This window comes from Arctopsyche grandis, chromosome 7 (genome assembly GCF_051622035.1).
Source record: "Arctopsyche grandis isolate Sample6627 chromosome 7, ASM5162203v2, whole genome shotgun sequence".
Classification (NCBI taxonomy): Eukaryota; Metazoa; Arthropoda; class Insecta; order Trichoptera; family Hydropsychidae; genus Arctopsyche; species Arctopsyche grandis.
This window is the reverse complement of record NC_135361.1, coordinates 31,601,655-31,626,415: the sequence shown is the minus strand read 5'-3', so window position 1 is coordinate 31,626,415 and position 24,761 is coordinate 31,601,655. Positions and strand designations below refer to the sequence as shown.

At 30.4% G+C, this 24,761-nt stretch overlaps 1 protein-coding gene across 2 annotated transcripts in view; it reads left to right on the top strand.

The window, feature by feature from the left end:
* Nucleotides 1–11,634, top strand: part of LOC143914205 (GATA-binding factor C-like) — a 140,462-nt gene extending 128,828 nt beyond the window's left edge. For both annotated transcript variants that reach the window (XM_077434318.1, XM_077434317.1), the window contains exons 5-7: nt 9,338–9,530; nt 9,616–9,776; nt 11,432–11,634. In XM_077434318.1, coding sequence (XP_077290444.1) covers nt 9,338–9,530; nt 9,616–9,776; nt 11,432–11,458 — 381 coding nt within the window. In that variant the 3' untranslated portion in view covers nt 11,459–11,634. The remainder of the gene's footprint in view (nt 1–9,337; nt 9,531–9,615; nt 9,777–11,431) is intronic.
* The last annotated feature ends 13,127 nt before the right edge of the window (nt 11,635–24,761 follow it).

The following is a 24,761-nucleotide window of genomic DNA, read 5'->3' as shown; positions in this document are numbered from 1 at the left end:
AAGATATATGTATGTATTTGTCATTAAAAGTACTCTTCTTATCGAATAAATGTATTGAAGTTTGTATTGCCACTGTATATTATTTATATGTATGTGCCCATAATTTTTGAATTATTGTCTCAAACAGTTCATTGATATATAACAGTATATAAAATAATAAAAGTTTAGGTATGAAAATTTGCATACCAACTTGTAATGCATAAGCAAATAGATGCAGAGAAGTTTTGACAAAATTAGTTAACCGGAAATGCCATTTTGCATGCTAAAACCAATTTGAAATATGCTACTGTATATTTTTGTTATTTATGCTTTGCCATAAATAGCGTTGTTCACATTGGGTTATATTATATCATCAGACAAACTACAGTTACAAATATATAGAAATTTAACATAAGTATATACATATACAGTCGTAGGTACATTTCCAATTATAATACATTTTACATATCTATGAATTTAAATCGATTGAATTTTCTATATACATTTTTACATTTATCGGACCACTCTTTGTATTTTCGCTTTTTAAATAATAATTTTAAAGCGTTTCTAATTCGTCATAATTGCGTCGAAAGATAAAAGTGTCGGTGCTGTACGAATTTTTGTTCGCAATTCAACAACAACAACTTAACTACTAACGCACTGATAAAATCATCGGAATTCTCTCGAACATGGAAAACTGATGACGGCCATTCCATTAGCACACACACACACACACACACGCATTACACGCTTTTTTGCATAACGCTTTGTTTAAAAAAATTATCAAAAAAAAAAAAGTGGTGAAATCGCGTTACACTACTCTCCGTAGTCCATATATACAATCTGAGTCGGCGATCTTTATCAGAAGATGACTATTTCAATTATACGATAGGACGGACAGACGGACAGACGAAAATTCGTAATTTTTCAACGCGTCCGATCTCACGGCACGGTGGCTACGGATCGTTATCGGAACAGCGTGGACACATCATCGCGGTTTTCACTATTTGACGAAATGCGCGCGCTCAAAAAAGCTTTAATAGTGTCAATCAAAATTAATTTATATTAATAAACAATGATTGATTATGATTTCGCATAGTATTATCCATATTTTGATATGTTTAATTTGAAAATTAAGTGGCAATTTAATGGTTTAAAAGTAGTGCTTTCGCCGGTAGCTGAGTTTTACGTGCGTTATATACATTATATACGTAGGCATTATAATATTTTTATTTGATTGCGATGCAAATTTTAAGATTTTTATATTCGCAGGTCATTTTAAGGATGTTTTAAATATTTAGCAATGATTGAGTGTTAATTTAAGCAGTCGATAATGTCTCAATTTCAAATAAATTCTTTGATATTTTTAAATATTCAATTGCATGGCGGAATAGTCGCTAATGAGTATGTAATCATTTTATTTAAACATTTAAATGTTATTCAAATTTTTTCTGTGAATTTTAACTGCATGATATATTTTTTGGTTTTGGTACATCTTTATGGTTTTTTGTAAAAAAAAAATCATTTTAAAATTCGTGCATATTAATGTTATTTTTCTTCACGTAACATTATGTTTTTGGAAAAAACATGGCGCTTTCGATTTGTTCACTCCGATGATTTGAAATATTGTACTTGATCATATCGAAGTTTGAAATCGTGTTAGAATTTTGCCATTTTTTTTTTTTAATAAAACAAAAGGAAAAAATTCCGACGATACCGATCTTGAAAAACGTGCCGAAAAAATTGTATATATAAATGAAAACATAAATGGACGAATTTCGTCAAGATATTTCGCGTTTGATGAATTTATTTAGATGCCCAAGATACGAAGTCAGTAAGAATGTGCGATTTAAATTTTTAATTTTCACCCAAAAAACACAAAATCGTATCCACACTATATAATTTTAAATTTGTTTCGCAACATGCAAAGTTGAGTCACTGGCGGGATTGCGTTAATAGGTTTTTTCACACCGCTCGAATTATTTTTATTTTTTCGAATTTAATTTCATACAATTACGACAATACACGTATCTAGGGCTGGTCAAACTTCTCTACAGCTCGGTCCTACATCCATCGATCCGATCGCAGGTTAATCTCAGACATTCCTATTCATACGAGGAATCGACGTAAGTATTAGGTAATTCGATATGCGCGACGTGACGCGAATTCCCAACATTTTTATTTATTTTTTATTATAAATGCAACCGTCATACCGACTAGAGAGGCCTGATTGATTGTTGCAGTACGTGGTTCCTGTCAAAATTATTCACATTCGGCACAAATGACACACACGACGTTCAAGTATAAGTTTGTATTTAAAGTGCGGTTCAAATACGTACGGCTGAAAATTAACCGCTTAATAGACGAGAATATATTGTGAATAATAATTTATTTTCTTCACCCGTTTTCCATCATGGAGATTATGCAAATGATTAACAGTACCTACTTATATTGTAATCGGATCGGAATCTCGCATTCAGTGAATAAGTGTAACGCACTGTTTTCGTTTCGACAGGTGCCAATATTGAATTATATTATTGTGTTTGGAAATCTCTTGGACGGATTTTATCGAAAATTTTAGTATATTAGGCAACTGTTAATGTTGTGTAATTAACTTTATCAGTAGATAATCTTTAAGTTCTATACATTCATACTAAATGCATGACCATTTTATGTGAAGGAGTTTTTTTCATTAATTGTATTATTTTATGCTTAGAATCATTGATATAAATGCTTATATACAATTTTTTTTTGATTTTTAAATGCTTTTTATTATTACTAAATTATGTTCACAATACATCTTATATCTATTTTAATAGCTACTGATCTACTGATCATTTTCTATTTTACAATTTTAAATTAATTTTGTTAGTAATCATAGTATTATATTATTATAATGTTAATATTTACAGCGTAATAGGAAAAACCTATTTACAATTCTTATAAATGCTCATAATACATCTAATACATAATATTAATTAAAGACTCTCTAAAGTTGATGACATAAAGCAGATTGTGTTATATATAAATTTGATACAATGATAAGTCAGACATTTTACTTATTTAGTAGCCATAATCAATCATTTTTTTTATTTTGTATTGAATTGCTATAAATATATGATTTTATACTTACATTTAGTAACCATTTCACAATTCCTACATATATGTATGTATGTATGTTGTAGTTCACGAAAAGAAGTCAACATTATCAATACAATAGAGCTTTAAATAGATAGGTAATTGTTAAAATATCGACATGCTCTTACATCTGTATGATGTTATGTTACCGATCAAGATAAACACCATGTTTATATTCAGTACGACACTTTTTTTAATGTGTGTTCGAAGAAGTGAATTTTTATCGCGTCTGGCGTAACTTATGCCTTTTGTCATGCAAAAGTGTACGAAATGACTTTCAATTTTAATACATATATAATATAATTTAATCAACGTTCCTTATAAGCTCGAACAATAACACTATTATTATGACTTGGCGGTCAACCCTTTCAATTCCGGCAAACATCAACGTGTTCCATCGGACTTGAATGTGTTAAAGCCTCGCTGTTAAGGGTTGCATGGCGTGTGCATGTGCATTCAGGTTGATTTATTTATTTTCTCTGAAAAAAAAGGGTCGCAAGCACGCTAATCTGAAATGTGGGTCATCGGCGATAAGAGACCGGGTTAATGCAATGTCAGCGATTTTAAAACTGTTTTGAATTTTTATAAACGAAACGGTATTGTGAGGGTTAATATTGCATCAATTAAAAATATATTAAGCGGGATGAAATACGAGTGATGATACACGGTTAGATGCCATGATTTATGGCCGCGCTAACGTCCCTCTCAGCCGTATGCGATTCGCATCGTCAATTATTCCGTCGCGAAAAGTGACTCAATTAAAATATTATAAAATGCAAATTAGTCGTGGACGTGTCCGTCTGTCCGTTCGTGTGTTTGCTTTGCCGAAAATCACGCGCGTACACTCTCCCATTCGCGGAACTAATTGCTTACGCGCCATCGCCGCATGAATCTTAAGTTTATTTTAATTTTTCGGCATGTATATAAATCGCCAGGTTGGGATCTGTCGATGAATTGAGAAGCGCTGGATTGTGGGTGAGATTTGAGCAGTTTTTGATTTTTCAACGGAATGTTCAATATTGAGAAAATTGCCATTTTCCAAACCTAACCGCACTGCTTACTTCATTGCGCTCACATATACTAACCTAACTTCAAAAGTATTTTTTTCATAATATTTTAATGAAAATGAATGTGAAACCATTTGAAAACCTTAGATATATGCTTTGAAATTGTACTGCAATTTTTAAAAGTAAAAATAATAACATTTTTAAGATTGAAATTAATAATTACATAAATCAAAGTGGTGAAAATTGTCCATTCAAAAATTTTCCTTCAATACATTCGCCAAAATTAGGCATTTTTCTTTTAATTATGAACATTTTTATTATATTTTATCTACTATATAAATGTGAGTGCTTTTTTATTATTTATATATTCATCCGCTTTGCAAATATAGTTTTAAATTTGATATATGTAGCTACAAACTTTACACTGAGATAAAGCTTTCTCATGATTTGCCAAAATTCATCACTTACACTAAAGATTTTTAGTTTGCACTATATATCTAGTTGACAATAATTTGGGCATAGTTTAATAATTTTTAATATCAATTGATCATTTTGAAAATATAATTTTAATACCACGCTAAAATTTAAATTTATTTTAAATTTAGGCCGTTGAAGTGTTGAGTTTCACGTTTTAAATCGATCCATGCGCTTTTTTTTATTTTAAATGGATCTTTCGCTTAATTCTTATTTCCAATGGGGCCTTAACTTTCGGATTTTATCTACCTTATTGCGCATTTTGCAAAACTCATCGGGCATTGTGCGATTCGCATTAATCATACGAGGCAAAAGCGAAATTCGCCATTTAATTAGCGATTGCTCAATTCGGACACGTCTCATCGCACACACGTCGTCTACATACATATTATATTATAACGCTTTGGCAAGAAAATGGCCGATTTTCATTTCGAATAATGGCCGTATTATACACGTGGATGTATGTTTTCATAATGCGTAACTCGTTTGTGGATATCGCGCTTCCTCTTTTTGCAGTTAAATTTCAAATTAAAATCATCATCCTCGTTGCAGAGTCAACGATATGGCGAGCATTTATTGCGCGTGAAAAGCGCTACTACTACATACTGCAATATCAATTAATTAAAAAATATTTATATATAAATGTATGTATGTATGTATACGCGGGCAATTCTTGGGATGGACGGTCGTAAATGCTCCGTGACGCCTTTTTTATCGTGATGCATTATGGTATTATTATACTTTTAATAATAATTAATTAATTTTTATTTCTGTTCGATGTTTCATTCAAGGGGAAAAGAATCCGCATGGGAATCTTGCGTTAAATTAATAGTTATAAAAAAATGTTGTTATGCATAAGCATTCCATTTTAGTTGTTTTATAAAACTACATACGTAGTTTGCTAAAAGTTTAATGCAAACAAATAAATTAGCATAATAAAATTAACCACACAAATTAAAGCTCACGTTCAATGATTTTTTATTATAATTAAAAATCAACAATTAATTTTATGATTAGTACAAATAAAACACAAATGTATCATTTTATTAATTGTTACAATATTTAAACCTTATATTTTAATATACATATACATTAAATTCATTGATACTTAATATGATCTACTAGAGCTTTTTTCAACTTATTTAAATAATTTAAATTCAATATAATAATACTGCTGAAATAAAAATACAAATTTTCTATAAACAGATAAATATTTGTTTATTTGTCCGCTATACAAATCTACAGTTTTTAATTTCAAATCAACAAATTAAATAATGTATATACATATGTATGTAGGTATTATCTTATGGAACTCTATCTAAGCCGTAAACGACAAAGTTTCGATTTTTCATTAAACTTTTCGAGCAATGCCGGTCAATTCTAAAGAATATAAAACCGTATACCTATTTTTTCTTCAATAAAAATACGCGATTCTTATCCGATATTTTAGATTAAGTTCTTATTTAGACATCGCGCTAATCGCTCATAGCAAATTTGAGTGCCATTGTTTAATTTTATTGTAATATTAATACCAGAAGCGGTAGTGCACGAAAAACGCCACAGGCGACGCTCCAGGGCGCCTCGGCGCCCAGGGGCGCCTAATAACACATTAGCAATTAATTATCTTACTTTAATTTTGCAAAAATTTTACATTAAATGCACCGTCTTCACGGTAGATGGCTTTGAATCCACATCTTGATCATACACTTGATTTATTAACACCTTTGAATTCCCGAATTTACCATTTAAAGTGTGAGAGTGCTTCGAAAAAACAATTATTTAGTTAATTCCTACTAATTATGTAATTATAATATTATTAATTAACAGCACAGTATTTGGATCGTATAAGTATAATTCGTATAACTCGTATATAAGTAAAAGTAATAAGTATAATAACAATCATTTCGAACCTTTTTCTCATATGCTATTTTAAAATCGTAAAATTTAAATGGCACGATAATATAATGCAGCCTCACTTTACTACTATATAATAATTTATTATTAATTAAACGATAATTTAATGTACAAATCGCAACTTCATATATGTACATAAGTACTTGAGGAGATTTTACTGCTTATGTTACATTGCGTTACATGAAAATTTATTTTTATTTTTATTTTGCATCACCTGTCGATGCAAGATCGAAGCGTCACTTACGTCCTTTATACATCCAAGTCCTTGCTTTCAGCCTTGATACATTTGACGTCACAACTTAAATGTCACGTTGTTTGGAAGGATCGCGTTTAGGAATCGCCGACGAAGGGTCGACCCGTCGTCGACCGTCTCGCCGTATGATTAATTCATGGCGTAAATATCGCAATTAATTGTAATTCAGCGTTTGTCTGTCTGTCTGTCTGTCAGTGGCAAAGAGCCGACAATTGTCGCCTGCATCCTAATCTGAGGAATCCATTAGCCGGCGTTGCACATGCGCGCGGGCGGTTGCACTTCACAGGACACGTCGACCGCACGCACTTCGTCGCAACACACAATCAAATAATTGTATGTGAGACCACGAGAAAAATACTCGAGGAGATTCTAAGGACGCCACTGCACAGTATGCATACCTATTAATTGCCAAAAGTTGCATACTTGAATGAAATTTATCCGACTTCTGTGACCAGTCTGACAAAAGGCGTACGGTATCGTAAAGTTGGGACTATTACATCAGAGCACATATTCAAATAATTTTTAATTAAAATATGAAAAATATATGTATATGAGACAATCAAAAACTATGAATATAAATACTATGTATATATAGATAATTTTATTGGCAAAAACTGTCTATTTGTATTGACTTTTGTCAATAACTGTAACCAGTATGACAAAAGGCCGCGGTATCATACAGTTGATACAATTACATCTTAACTAATATTCAAATAAATTTAAGCTAATTTCAGAATTAGTTCTACTTGAATAGATCAACTGCATTTTATGCATGTCCACATATTGTCAAAGTTGATAATTTTATGAAATTTATTCGACTTTTTTCACTAGTATGTACATACATATATAACAAATACGATGTATCGCAAAGTTAAAACATGCATCAGATATATAACATGTATTATATATCTGATGATTGAAATACATTTATAAGACTTTTACAGACTCTACAAAAGCTATTTGATACTATGTATATGTATATATTTATTTGAAAAAGCTTTTAGAATAAAAGTCAATCTTTCGTAGAGGGTAAGATCCGTCAAATATTTCATATGCTTTAGGTCATCGACTTTAGAGAGTCTTTAATTAATATTATGTATTATATGTATTATGAGCATTTATAAGAATTGTAAATAGGTTTTTGAGCTATTTTTCCTATTACGCTGTACATATTAACATTATAATAATATAATACTATGATTACTAACAAAAAATTGTAAGATAGAAAATGATCAGTAGATCAGTAGCTATTAAAATAGATATGATGTATTGTGAACATAATTTAGTAATAATAAAAAGCATTTAAAATTAAATAAAATATTTCATATGTATAAATATGAATAAGTTGAAGTAAAATCAAATCAATCAGACTTTAGATCATAAAAAGTATCTAAATAGTATTTATTTCTCAGAGCTATTTTGGAATGAATACGATTTAAATAACACATAATTTATCTAGTATGTCTGAATGTAAGTACGTAGTAGGTTGAGTCAGATATTGCAATATTAGACGTATGTAAAGTGTACGTCAAAATTCAAAATAATTTATTTATTTTTTGAATTAATTAGCATTAATTTTCAACGTGCGTAATTAAATTTTGGTTTAACCCCCGTTTTAACACACGTCGTTGGAAGACATCTGTCTTTGTAAGGTATTGTTGTGTCCGTCGCCCCAAATTTCGACATTATAAAATTACGTCGCGTTTTATATACCTACATACATATGTACAATGTTTATTTTTTTTCGGTTTTAATTACTATATTTTCAGGGGTGGGGATATTGCGAATTTTATTGCAGAAAGTCATTAAAATTGTAAATAATTACTTGAGGACAAAACGCGATGCGGGTAATTAGTTGCATTCTCGACGGTTAAATTTACGTAATAATTATATGGTGGTCTAAAAAGTGATTTTTTTAAAATATAATGTATATTATTACACTAAAATGTGTACGCAATTACTATAAAACACTTGTTAAATGAACCATAAATATTATAAATTAACTTGAATAAGTACCAATTATTCAAAATTTTAATAACACATCTTAAGTTCTTATTCGCATTAAATTATTAAAAAAAATGCATATAGCTTATTAATTTAAGATTTTTTGCAGAAATGAAATTATTAAATTTGCTGTTTAACAAAAATTCATTTATTTAAGCATTTTCTTGTAGGTACATTAACTTTGTGAACATCGTTAGAATTAACAATAGTTTCATTTATTACAGTCATTTACGGGACTTCATATAAAATTTCAAACATTTTATTCGAGATATAATCTTAGACATACAGCGAATATAAAACAAGAAACGCTTATTCTTTCCGCACACCGTTAATAGATTAATACATATACACAGATATAAATAGATATAAATAATTCTCATATATTCTACATTACATTTAATAAAAATAATTTTACATTGAATAAAAGTATATACACTACTATGTTTTATATAAAACAAAGCATTTTATTACATAGCCTGAATTTAAAATCCAAAAAAAATTAGATGATAAGTTTTGACCAAACAAAAATTATTCAAAATTAACCGATTTTTTTAAATTTCTTTCACAGGTAAATAGGCCTTTAACGATGAAGAAGGAGGGCATACAGACTAGGAATCGAAAGCTAAGTAGTAAAAGCAAAAAGAAAAAAGGTGGAGGATGTCTAGGTCTTGGCGGGGTCATGGGCGACATCATCAAACCCTTGCAAGACTCAAAGGGCGGTTTCGGAGCGTCACCTTTCGGAGCGGCCATGGGAGACTTCGGTAATTATTTTAAAAAATTCAACAAACATATTAAATACGACATCCATTCAGCTTTATTTTGACATTTTTACTTTGTTTGATTTAGGTCAACATGGAGCCCATTTAGGGGTACATGCCGCCCACGCGCATATGCCTGCGCATTGGTACGGCGCTGGGCCCGCTCACCAACCGTTTGCCGCCCCTCCTCCGGCACCACCTGCCGCTTATCATCATCACATGACTGGACTCACCTCCCTTAATTCAATGGTATGTGCACTTAAACTAATTCAAGCTTAAAACTAGTATTTGACGACGACTAAGTGGGGTTGCAAAACCCCAAGAATCAAACTTTCCTCGTAGTAGTATCTGTTTGACTACTCAACTGAGGGGATTCGGGGCTGGTTGATACATGGGGTGGATTAAATTTTATCTCAATTACGATACGAGGGTGAAACTTAAGGTGGCCGTCCACGTAGAGAAAGACGTATCTTTCAACTTCGTTCTACAACAAAAATCTATTTTGTCAAATCCAATTTTGGGATTAAAACGTATAAAACTATTTGTCTGTATATATACACTTTAAAAGACAATCTTTAACTTCGAGATGGTGAACCTGGTTATAATTAGAGGTAGGATAGTCACAGTGCTATCCATTGTTCCATTGTTGTAAATCCTTTTAAAAAAGGTTCGGCAAACCTTTAACAATGCATTTACAACCTTTGAACAATACGCGGCACCTTCTGGGTCCGGTGACTAGTTATAATAGTCGCTGTCTTTTAAGGACTCAATATATATACATACATATAATGTGTATTGTTAAAAATGGACATAATGAGTTTTACGATTTTACGAGGTATATAAAAATTTATCTAACGATGAAAACGTGATGAAAACTTTATTTATGTATGTACAGTTAATTATGTTGAAAAGCTGATACGGTTTTTGTTGTTCACCATTTTATTTTGACCTTTTAAACTATTTCTATATTCTTGATAGTTTATGCTTATAATATCTATAGTGATATTTAGTAATGAGAAATTTATGAACAATATCTGATAACCGAAAGCAAAACGATAATATTTTTACTGAAAATCTAAAATGTGTGAGTTTCCCTATATTAGTGTTCCAACCTGTATTCAGAACGTTCTTATTTAATTTTGTTTTTAATACTTCTTATATTCCTTGAATACATAGCTAAAAGTCATGGGTCACTTTCAAATTGTTTTTTAAATATAATTTTAAAAGTGCTAAATGCAAACAAACAAAAATTTTGTTCGATAAAAGATTATCAGAAACAAAGTTGCTTGATATGTTTCTTGATATATTTGATCTTATAGAGTTTGTCTTAGCAACTTTAACTACGATAAATATCATATCAAAGATTCTATGAGACTTTTTGTAATTACAATATCCAATCCATTATCTAATAACATATTAAGGCATGTAAAAACAGCAACAAACATAACTAGAATAACCCAATCTATTGAAATTCATTGTGAACAAAAGCGTACTACATATGTACACAAGTTAACAGACAAATTACCGGTCTATAAGAAATCGCTCCTACAGATAAATAACTGGAGAAAAATCTCTACCACAAGCACCTATTCGCCATATTTCATTTTAATTGCATATTATTTGGATCAATGAAAACATTTAACGGGTCAATTGCATAATATGCATAGTATGAATTTATGCATTTAGCATGAATTTTTTTTTGACGTTCTCCGTTACATAAGTTGGATTCTGTAGATTGAAATTAAATTAGAAAAGTTTAAGGTTTGTTGATATTGCCGTGACAGTAATTCAATGTATCAAAATATGTGTGCAAGTAGTATTATATTTATGTATGGCGCGCGATACTACAGTGCGTTTCGGAAATACGATAGTTGTTTTAAATGTATATATTTTTTTTGTTATAGTCTGGATGGAGATCAGAATACACGTGATGAGCTGACGACGATTGCGACACTGGGAACATTTCGGATAACAACATCCAAACCGATGTAAATAGTGCGGAAGTGAACGGTTTCCGGAATTCGTACGATCCCTTCTATCTGTTGTACGCGAGCTGTGTAAATTAATTATAATTGATATAAAAACAATTTTAAAAATAATTGAATTGAAAAAAGTAAAAAAAAAAAACACATTTAAAAAAAATAGTAATATTTATTTCTATTCCTCCGTTTCTTCTTTATTTCTTCATTTTTTTTTTGTTTTAATTTTATTTTATAAAATATAATTTAATTAATTTTTTTATTATTATTTGACGGGACGAAGAGTACAAATACTGATAGGTAAAATAATTGATTTTTTTTCTTGTTGTACCGACACTATTTTATTTTATTTTTCAATCTATTTTTAGTTTAATTTTCAACTGCAATAATTAAATATTATTAGAATAAAAAAAACATTGAAATCAAAGACTGGAATACCAGCTTATGTACATAATGAATTGATTTTTCATTTTATAAATTTGTAAATTGTATTTTTTTTATTAATTGTGGCCATATTTGTATAAGAAGTGATAATAATTTTGTTTTTTTTTCTGTCAGCTTTGATAAACAAAGTGAAAAATAAACAAAGAAAGACATTATTGTATTGTATAAAAATTACAAAAAAAATTGATAAGCGATTGAAACTATCTATAACATAAAAGTAAATAAATAAAAAATACAAAGTGGATTTTAATTATGAAATTATACATATATAAATATTAGGTTGGTGTGTATTTTATTATTATTATTATTATTATTATGATTATTATTATTAGTCATTTGCAATTTGTAAAAAAAAACTAAATAAGTTATTTAAAAAAAGCAAACAATAAATAAATCCGTTTGTATTTTATACATGTGTATATTTGAAAATATTGATTATTGTAATCACGGTTTTTTGCGCACCGACGTGACAACTTGTTTTTGTTTTATTTTATTATTATATGTATTATTATTACAAATATTATTTTCTTCTTTGTTTTATATGTATTTAAGCTAGGAATCCAATAGAGTTTAAGACGTTTTATTGAATTATTAATGTAATAAACAAGACAAACAAAAGTCGTAACTTTGGTTGTTTTTTTAAATGGAATCAAAGTTACGATTGAACTATGTGAACAAGTGCAATGGGATTTTATTATTTATGTATCTATAAGTTTGCGATCGCTCTGTAGTTGTTATACCGAATACAGGGTGCTTTTAACTAAATAAAAAATTTTCACAATAATACCAAATTAATTCGCATTTTTTTAAATTAAATACTATATATCCATTTTTTTGTAATCCAAATAAAATTTTGACTGATCGAATTATTTATTCGTAGTCGAAAAAGTCACCAGTATTATTTGACGTAAGATTTTCATTTTCTTTTTTAATGTAACTGGATTTGTCATTAAATTGAAAACGTTTTAAAATCGCTTTATTGATATTTTAAACTGGTTGAAGTCGCAGGAGCACGTTATGAACTATTTACAGTTTAAAATGTGCTTCGTTTTGGCAGCAATCGCTTTAGTCGAGACTTGTCGCAACAGGGTCATTCAAAAATCTTTTATTTATTAAAATAAAATCAAAAGTATTACTATATCCGATTCTAATTAATAAAAGGACATTGAAAATATTCCTATTATGAAAATCCGCGCAAAAGATATATAATTAATTAATTGTATACACAAAAATTTTGTGATATTTTTTTCCTGTCGTATTGTTATTTTTAAATGTCGTCTGCAGTATTAAATTATTGCACTAATAAAAAATTTAGTATTCATTCACATTTTAAATGAACACTTGTGGACGAACTTCCACTCAAATCACAATATAACGTATTGGCACTTTTTTATTTGTTTTTATCTTTTTTTTTTGTGATGAAATTTGAACATTTTCGTGTAAAATACTGAGTTTTTGGTGAACGAAGGAGTATTATAAATAAAAAGACTATTATATCGAAATTTCAATGTGAGAAATTCAAAGGGCACAATTTTGATAATGGGCAGTTTTTTTTATTATTTATATCCTGCTTTAAGATTTGAGTCGATATTTAATATAAATAGAAATTGATTTGCACATAGAAAAAAACTTATCGATTAAATATGTAAATACAAGGAAATTTGACGATTGTGCCCGTTGAAACGTCCCGCATAATATACATAAATAAAAAACATAGTTTTAAGATTTGCCCATCGTGTGATTGTAGCTATAATTTATATAAATAAATTGAAAAAAAATTATAAATAAAATAATCTAGTGTATTTGATTTCATGTTAGTTATTGGTATTGTATTGTGGATCGCAGACAGAAACCTTGTATTATATTATATATATAAACGATTATAAAGGACGATTATTATACATAAACACATAATATGCGAAAATGAAAAATAACAACAGTGCATACAAATAATGATAATAAAAAACATGATATAAAATTATGACATTTTTATTTCATACCAAAAAAACATACATTCCCAAAAAAAAAACAATATTTTTTTACACGCAACAATATTTTGTCCACCCTGTTATTTATCGAATTGTAAAAGTAAACATTTTAAAACCAATTCATTTCAAGAAGATATACAGACCATTGTTACACAACCGCTATTGTATTTCTGAAAATCTGCGTACTCGAATCGTATAAAAACTATTTAAAGGCACATATCGAAAAGGATCCTTAAAGCTAACAATAGATTGCGAAAATCCTTACCGTAAATAAATAAATATTTCGGTTAACTTTTAGCAAATATGTAGGTACCTACGCAAACAGACGGAATAATTCTTTAAATATATTTACACGTTAAAGTCCATAAGGGCGTAGATAAATTTTTAAATAGAAGGCAAAACCTCAAAAAACAAGTCAGTCAATACCACAAATTAAGAATTCTAAAAATAAATAGATAAAAGTTCTGACTGTTAAATTTAAAATATAACCAGTCAATACATGTATAATCGATAGTCTACTGACCCGAATGTCCGACTGTTTATATTAATTACTAACCGTTCATTATAGTTACTGACTAATTATTATAAATACAGGCCTAATAAAATCAATTCAAAAAGCTTCACATATGTATGGTTGATGAAATTATTCAACATAAAAATCGTTTATTGAATGAGTTTTATCACCTCTTTAACTTGCTATCTAAGATATTGTTATTAAAAATAAAAAAATAACTATTGAGATAAAGGAGATAAAGAAATGACAGAATGATTTTCAGCATAATACGTTTTAATAGACACTTTCACGAATATAATTTTAATAGTAAGTAACAATGGAAAGCACGATCACGAATTTCACCCACTTTTTAAGGTCAGTTAAATTACTTTTGAAACTATCTACATCTACAGTAATTCTTCCGAATGACGTTGCAAATCTTAAAGCAACGACAGAGTCCAAATTTTAGTGGAAAAAAGCTTTCATAGGCACTTATATGCCCGAAGTTTCGCTTTGACAAAAAATTATTTATTTTTTTGAAGGGTGAGCGACGATGTCCGTGGCAGTCGAATAATAGGGGGAGATCATTGGCCAAATTGAAAAATTGTTGATGCGAATGATGAGGTTAGCCTAAGCCGAGAACAACTAACTATACCGGTTAGACCAGCAGTTCCACAATGCACTGGCAAGGGGGATGAATGACATATTTCTCTCTCTCTAATGCGATCCTATTATAATACATTTTCAGAACTTTCTGATCTGAAAAATTCACTTTTGATACTCACGAAATCAATAATTGACAGAACGGTCAGTAGAGCGAAAATTACCTAGGGGTATATATTTTTTTTGATTTTCAAATGCTTTTTATTATTACGAAATTATATTCACAATACATCTTATATCTATTTTAATAGCTACTGATCTACTGATCATTTTCTATTTTACAAATTAATTTAATTTGGTTAGTAATCATAGTATTATATTATTCTAATGTAAATGTACAGCATAATAGGAAAAAGAGCTCAAAACCTATTTAAAATACCTACGGGTATATACATTTTTAAATGTGTATAAGGAATAAGAATATTCTGTGATTCAATTACTATACATTGTATACATATAAACTTTCATTGTAAGGATCCTTACTTGCCGCACATTTCCGATATGTCCTCGGGCCAAAAATCGAAACAAACGTTCCGAATCTCACATACGAGAGGGTTCCAGTAATAAAATTAAAATAATAACAACACAAAAAAAAAAACAGTCGAGAGAAGCAGTCACACAAAAGTGCTTCTCTCGGCACTGACTATGGCGTTATAAATCTCCCAGTCCCCAAAACACACCCCCAAAAACGGGCCACTTTGATATAAATATTTATAAGACAACATGCTAGCGTATGTGTGTGATAATGATAATACAAAAAAAATCAAAAAAAAATATCCGAAAAAAAAACTCGGTTCGGTGTGTATAATAATAATGAAGGAATTTCGCTTTAGGGTTCATTTGGCCATAATCGGACACCGTACCGGGTGTGATGTATCAAATTTGACCATGTATACGTATGTATGTATGCATATGTATATAATCGAGTGCTAACCTGGGGTCTTACACGCTTTTGAATTATTCAAATTGGTTTCGGCGTTTTGAAAATGATAACGTAGCGATTGTTTATTGCCTGCATTGACATAGAGGTGTTTTTGACTGCAATTTTATTGATGTTCTACACGGTGTTCGTAAATTTCATTTATAAGCGAGTATTTTGTGACTTTTGTTAATTATTAATTAAAATAAATAACTAGAGGAATAAATTACGTGCCGTGGCTTTCAAACGAAAAACAAAACGGTATTAAAACAACGCTTTAAAGTATTTATAAGAATACTAGCTGAACCCGGCATGCATTGCAATGCCACAATAACGCATGCAATTCCCGTTCCCGTTCTCATTCCCGTTCTCGTTCCCGTTCCCGTTCTCGTTCCTATTCCCATTTGTCGGAAAAACGCAGGCAGCGAACACATTTGAAATTATTCAATTATTTTTTTATTTTACCGTAACAACGCATGTCGCGACGCGAAAACATTTGGAATTATTGCGATGTAATGCCACTCATTCCCGTTTTTGGGCGATTTTTTTTTCACACTTAGCTTTCTGGATATGCATACAACAAATCCTGAAAGTTCCATTGTAATGGGTTCAGTGGTTTAGGAGCCTATTCGAGACAGACAGGCAAACATTGATTTTTATGTACATATATAGATGCATTGTAATGTACATAGTTGTATTATAAATGTATGTATATATACTTTAAATAATTTTATATGTGAAAATACAATTGAAATCATTTTCATTTGTACATCATCACTTTATAAAATGTACCAATTTAAGTCCGTACTAAATTTCTGAAAATATAATACAATTGCATATTTCAACGCATAGTTTCAGTTTTGATTTTTTATTGTTTTCTGTGAAGAGAAATGGAATTTTTATATATAAATTTTTAATATAGATGAATATAACGTGTCGATTGGAATTGCTACCAGCCCTACCTGTGCATATTGTACGTGTAAGTATACCGACGAATCAACGAAGAATGCGGGTGCGAATTGCTGAGAGGCATTGTAATTTTATTCGTGAATTATCGTTTTGTTGCGTTTCGATTATTATTTGTGTGGAATAAATTAATCGGATTTCGTGCACACGGTGGCTCAAAACGCGCACGTTCACATTTAATATAATAAATCGTCAATTTATTTTAAAGTTGCTAGTAACTACATTACATACATTAGTAGCAGATGGATAGTGAAAGTACATATACATATTACATAGAATGGTATCCAAGATGATGCAAAAGATAACAAGTAGGTATGTGTGTTGGTCAATATGTTCGTATCAGGAAAAAAAATGATACGAGCTTCATTTCGTCAACTCTGCTACATGTCCCATTCCTATACAAATGTAGGCTTAATCAAATGTACCTATAAGCAGTTTTTTGAGATATCAAAAATTTTCTTTCATCATTAACTAACATTCATATGTATTTAAATGACTTTTTTAATCCTCCCTCGCCAATTTGGGGTGTGCAAGTGCCCCAAATTTTACGTTATTCGTAATAACTATGTGGTTTTCAAAGCTATACACCCCGTATTTCTTGTATTCTTAGAATGAACTACAAGAAATTTATTTTAATAGATTTTGTATGATTTAGAAAAGGGGTACATCGTAAGAAAATACATTTATACATTTCTACGTCCCAAAGTATGATTTAAAGGCAGTAGCGATAAGTTGATCGATGAATCAATGCGAGAGAAAGAGACAGCTATATTTTCGTAAGCTGTTGTTTTAGGCGCGTGGCTATTGAGACATGCAGTCGCCTGTTGGCCTTACCTATGTGCGATTGCAAGTCGATAGTTGTCGTTATTTTTTAATACAGAAATAGTCAAAAACATGCTATAGGACTAAAACTTTTTTATGTTGATGTATATTGAGATACATATTGAACCCATTTGTATTGAGAAAAGCTTTATTTTGATTAAAAAATACTGGGATCTTACTCGACCCCGGTTCGGGACACTCGTTCGATCTCGACGCTCCGTCCTTTAAAGGTTAAATTCATATTTTCATGTTGCAAATGCAAGCAACACCCATGGTATTATATTGCACATATATAAATTTTAAATTATATTCAAATAGTGGTGACAAAGTGGGAATAGATCAGATAAATTGGCAAACTCTGATAGAAAACGATCGAATTGTAGTCACAAATGACTAGCAGCACTGCAGAAATACTTCCGAATAAAGTCTTTTCAATCGAAGTCAGCCCAGGACTTGAACCTCAAAACCTCGCCATGGTTAGCAGTAACGCTTGTATATAAACTGTTCAGATGCCGAACAATTCACATAAATGTTATAGTCATGTTAATTAACATAAATGTATTTAAGCAACAGTACTTTGTAGTCTTCCTTGTGATCTTTTACACACTTGGGTACCATTTGAGCCCTTTCCTTGTTGATTTTTTAATCCATTTCATTGAAATTCATAATATTAGCTACTCTAGTCATGTCACATGGTTTATGTCTCTCTTTATTATACAACCATACGACGTTCCATTTTTATCTAAGAACATTTGTACGGCTTTCTAGAAAGATGCAGACTCATTATGAATTTTAGTCCAAACAAAGATGGGTAATTTCGCTAGTGTGTATTGTATTTTGGCACAGATTGTGAATTCTAAGAATTAGAATAAATGTATGTTTATACATACATATGTGATAATGAAAGTTTTGATAAATCACTTTATTATTCTAATTAACAAATGCACATACTATTCTAATGCCAAGTTAAACCGGCCAACAACTTTATTACGCGTAATTAAAATCTTATTTATTACAACAAAATGACATTGCACTAATGTTACAAACAATTCGGAATCGGAAAACAGCATGCAATTTCAAAATACAAAACAGACAACACAATTTCTAATTAAAAACGCAAACATAATCACCGATTTTAAACGCTGTAACACCATTTCATTAAAATCTAACGCGAATTTCACTCATCGCACATCATTTATCAAAACTTATTATGATTTCTCTCGTTTTTTTTTCATTTTAATAATTAATTAATTACATCGCATTCGTTTCGCACACGGACGTATTGAGACATTTTTTGGCACTATTATTTATATACAGCTATCGCGATAGAATTATTACGACTCAATTAGTTGGACTTGCTGTATGTTATTAAGTATATATTTTTTATGATTATTTATTTATTTATTGTGTACGCGTTATTATTACACATTGTGGTAATTTTGACGGGGTCCTGGTCGTTTTTTGGGGCACCGATGGGTGGGGCAATGGGGCCCGGGCAGCTGCGGCTGAGCCCCCGGGGGGCGAGGCGCCTCCGCCCCCTCGTACCGCGGCAAGTGTCGTGATATACGACCGATGATAATAACCATACACTGTGCGACCGACAACAAAAGACGTGTGATGATATAAATGTGTATAAATATAAGGTTTACGGTATTTATTCGTGTGCTGTATTTCGTAGATAGATACGAGGCTGTGTATAGCCCGTGGACACATTAAAAATGGTGGGATATACATATCTATTGAGTACTTTTTTTTTTGATTTTTAAATGCTTTTGGTTATTACAAAATTATTTTTACAATACATCTTATATCTATTTTAATAGCTACTGATCTAATGATCATTTTCTATCTTACAATTTTACCTTTCCAATCTCCAAGTAATACAAAATAAATCCCTAAAAATAATTTATAATACACCCAAATATACTTACTTGAAAAAACTGCATGCCATATATAATATTCCGTTTGTTACAGACATTACTAACAAACTAACCAGTAGATTCTATGACAGAATCACTAATAACCATATTAACATACTTGTGAAGAATATTGGTGATTACAACAAAATGTCTATACCCTTCAGGTATAAACACAGATTACCTAAACACAATCTGCTTTAGATCGTCGACTTTAGAGTCTTTAATTAATATTATGTATTAGATGTATTATGAGCATTTATAAAAATTGGAAATAGGTTTTTGAGATATTTTTCCTATTATACTGTACATTAACATTAGAATAATATAATACTATGATTACTAACAAAATTGAATTAAAATTGTAAAATAGAAAATGATCAGTAGAACAGTAGCTATAAAAATAGATATAAGATGTATGTATGTGAACTAAAAGTCACTAAAATCTCTATAACGGAACATCTGGTAGCCGAAAAGTCCATCACAATAACGATAACTATCATACTAACGAGAACTCGAGTGCCAAATATTCCATATTCGCGAATTTCATGGCAAAAATTGTCTTTTGGGCGATCGAAATGTGACTAATAATCCAATTAGCTACTATACTTTAATTTAGTTATGTAATGTGCTATTTAATCATATTATAGCTTTCATTATTTTCCTTTTCATTTGTTTATTTTGTATTTACCTTTTTCATTTGTTTTATATTTGTAAATTTCAATTTCTTCTTATATTCTATTTTATAACCTTTTCCCAATATTTTAATACTATAGTTTAATTATGCAATGTTCTACATATTTTGCCATGCCTTTATTCTTTACTTTTTAATTTGTTTTCCTTATATTTATCTTTTTCATTTTTGTAAAAATCTGTTATTGGACTCGGATGTTACATATATTATTTATTTACTATTTGTTTTTTTATATATATCTATTTACATCCTGTCTGTTGATTTTTCAATAAATAAAATAAAATAAAAAAAATACTTACATATGGGTGTCAAAGAATAAAGATTGTGGCTTGGGTATTTTGTGCACTTTCAATCATTCAAATAAACTTATTGTTAGAAATTGATTTTTGTAAACGATTTGTATAAAATAAAATACACTAGTGTAGTGCTTTTGGCATTTAATTGGGTGTTTTGGAAATTAATGATGTGTGATTTTAAATTTAAAAGTTATTTTTTGCATGAAGGCTATAAAGTCTAAAAAATATATCTATAGAGTATAATTTCATTATGTTTGATCACATTAAATACGAATTTAAGCACATTAAATGTGAATTTGATTACATTAAGTGAGAATATGAGTTCTTTGAGTGAATGCGTTTTATTTATTTATTTATAGTAGTTTTAGACCATTGTGGCTTTACAGGAAGAACCTAATGCGCCACAATGGCCAACATTTGATTATGCAAAACAAAAAAATAAAATATATAAAATAAAAAGCAAAAATGCAAAAGCAGAAAATCATGATAAAATGAAAAAATAAAAAAATAAAAAACAGAAAACAAATTTTGTTTTTTTAATAAAAAACAAGGTGGAAAATATCACATTCAGGGACGGCAGCAACGATTTCATTGAGAAGTCGAATAGCTCTTGGTATAGGAGCCATTCGAAAAAGAACTGTGCGAGCAGGAGGTACACCCATCAAATGATGATGTCTACCACGCACATAATTATTAGGGACATAAAGTCCCAACTGTTCCAGCAACAACGGGCATGACGTATTACCACGCAGTAGCTGGAGAGCGAAACGAATTAATGAGAAGTTTCTCCGAAGTTCAAGGGAATTATACCCAAGCATGCCCAAAAGGAAACGAGTAGGATATAGATATGGGTAGTACCCATACTCTTTCTTATAAAGAAAAGGAAGAAATGCTTTTTGCACTATTTCGATGATAAGAGAGTAGTTTGCTTCATGCGGATTCCACACAATCGCATTATACTCTAGCTTACTTCTAACAAGCGAGTTGAAAAGCAAGCGAGAAGACAAGGGGTTGGAGAATAACCTAGCAGTTATATCAATGTGCATGTGATCTTATTTAGTACTTTTTATATATTATTATTCTTATACTTGGGATCTTATTTAGTTCTTTATCACATTAAATTAAAGGGATCATATTACTTTTTTGTTATTACACTAATTGCAAGTTTGATAACAATAAATTTTAATTTGAAAACAATCATAACATGTGAGTTGGAACGAAATTAGTGTTAGCATGACTTAATTCGGTCTCCGTGACGAGCCAGAATGTTAAATTACAGAAAACACAAATATCAGAAGGCAAAAAAATAAAAAAAAAGGGTGCATGATAAACGGTACATACTCACTTAATTTGCGCGAGCAGGATACAACAGGAACAAGAGGAACAGGCTTTTCCTCCCGTATTAATGTGCGCGCGCAGAATACGGGAGGAAAAGCCTGTTCCTCTTGTTCCTGTTGTACCTTGCTCGCGCAAATTAAGTGAGTATATACCGTTTACCATGCACCCTTTTTTTTATCTTTCAACTTAAGATCTTTCGATTTTCGATCTTTGCCTTCCGATATTTGTGTTTTCTGTTATTTAACATTCTGGCTCGTCACATAGACCCGACTTAATTATGTGCTCGATCACATTAATATTTATGTTTGATCACATTAAGTTATGTGTTTGATCACATTAAATTTGTGTGATCATATTGAATGCGAGTTTGATTATATTAAATTTCAATTTTAATACAGTACATATATGTGAGTTTGACCACAATAAGTGTAAGCATGATTTTATTATACGTAAATGTTTCCGTCATATAAAATCTACGTGTGCAACATTGAACATGATAATGATCACATTAAACGTGAGTTTGATTACATTAAGTACTATATTAAAAATACAATTGATACCAACAAGTATTAGTTTGAGTAAATTGAGAGTAGGTAAGATCATTAAAGTTAATGTGAAGTTCACACTGTGAACACATTAAAGGTGAAGTCGACTATATTAAATGTAAGTTTAATCACATTGTGGTCACATTAAGTGTGAAAGTGGAATCACATTAAAACCTAAGCTCACAGAACCAATATTATAGATGATTTGTGATGTTCATCATCTCTTCTTTACAGAACAGTGTAAGTACATATGAAAGTGAATTACTTTAGATCGCTTGACATGAGGAGATTTGGTTTGAAACTAAGGTAGATTTATAATTCGCATACCAGTCGCTAGATCTAGTATATAAATATATTTTAATCGAATTAAGGGTATTATCGTAGGAGGCAGTGTGGCGTGAAGGAAAGGTGAGGTGGCGCGATAAGGGTTGCCAGATCGGTGCGGATTCGATTCGGAATCAATGACACATGTAAGTAGAGGGTGGGTGGGGGATAAACGGGGATGCGGATAAAGCAGATCTCGGCGTCCCCAATATTTATTTTGTCGGGGGGTTTGCCACTGTACAGAAATAGATAAATAACGGCTGAGATAAGCGAAGGAAGACGGATGCTGCCGCCGGACAGAGGCGACACTAATGCCACACCTCCTGACCACCCACCCACTCACCCACCCACCCCAAAATCACAACAACAGTGCCTCTATAATATAAACAATTTTTCATTTAAATCATATACAATTTGTATATTGTGCCATATGAATAATTTCATATATTCCGTATTCATAGAGAGAGAGAGAGAGAGAGAGAGAGAATTCATACATATTATATTGTATAATTTAATTATAGTAAAAATAATATTAAAACTTCAGTTTTATTTTTCTTCATGTGTGATCCTTATATTAATTTAAATTGACTAAATTTAATCATTTTGATCATCAGGCCCGGCCCGAGGGTATATCATAGATAGAGTTTGGGCGCTATCTCTACTTATTTCCCAGTAAGTTTGTCATGGGCTCCTTGGGCTTTGACTCCTTAGCTTCACGTAGAAACAATCATCTTGGTAAGCTTTTTCTAAAAATTCTAAAGGGTGAATGTCATCTTCCTGAAGTTCTGTGTAATCTTAAACTTAGGGTACCTGAGAAACTGAGAGAATCTCGCTCCAGAACTCTATTCCTGCCTATTCGGGCCAGAACTAATGTGCTTGATGACTCACCCCTTTCAAGAGCCATTCGACTGTTTAACCTGTTTTTTGGAAGCCTTGATGTTTTTACTGCATCATACAGTTCTGTCAGGCAGCATATTTTAAATGACTTCTAGCTACATACATATTTACACATGTTGTTTTCATTTCGTAATTTTATTATTTAGCATAATGTGTATGTATGTTGGTTTTATCTTTATTTATATATGTATGTATGCTATTTTTTATTTTTATATATACATTTATGAGTAATTTATCTTTATTTATGTGTTTATGTGTATATGCATGTACATATAATGTTTGTATGTATATGGATATATGTATTGTATGTGTATGTGTATATGTATATATATATATGTATATGTATATATATGTGTAGGTGTGTATGTATGTATATGTATATATGTGTATTTTTATATTTATGTATGTGTATTTGTGTATACGTGTAAGTATTTGTGTATATATAGATGGTGTACATACATATATGTTTATATAATTGTCTTTGGCCAGGAAGGCGCATTGGGTTTACCTGTTGGGCCTTCTTGGTGTAAATTAAATAAAAAAAAAATAAAAAAAAATATGGCGCTGCTAGGCAGATTGGTTTCAGTTCTCCCCCCCCTCCCTTAAATTTTTAACAATAAATTTCATGAATGTTCTTGAAATTTTTTATTGAAGAAAAATATATTAAGATAAAAACAAAAAATTAAATTAAGAATTTGCACGTTTTATGTATATAAATTAATAAAATAAAATAAAATACGGATAGCTATGAATATATTCGGTAATGAAGATATTAATTTATATTCAAAAATGGATGGAAGAATTTTGTAGAGTGACATTTCTTCTTTCGAATATGGTTGGTTAAGTTATTTAATTTAGTGAAGCAAATCCATCGCTGATATATATGCATATATTGTACATGCAAATGTTTCAGGAGTATTTTATATGAAATACAATTTCAAATTAAATAC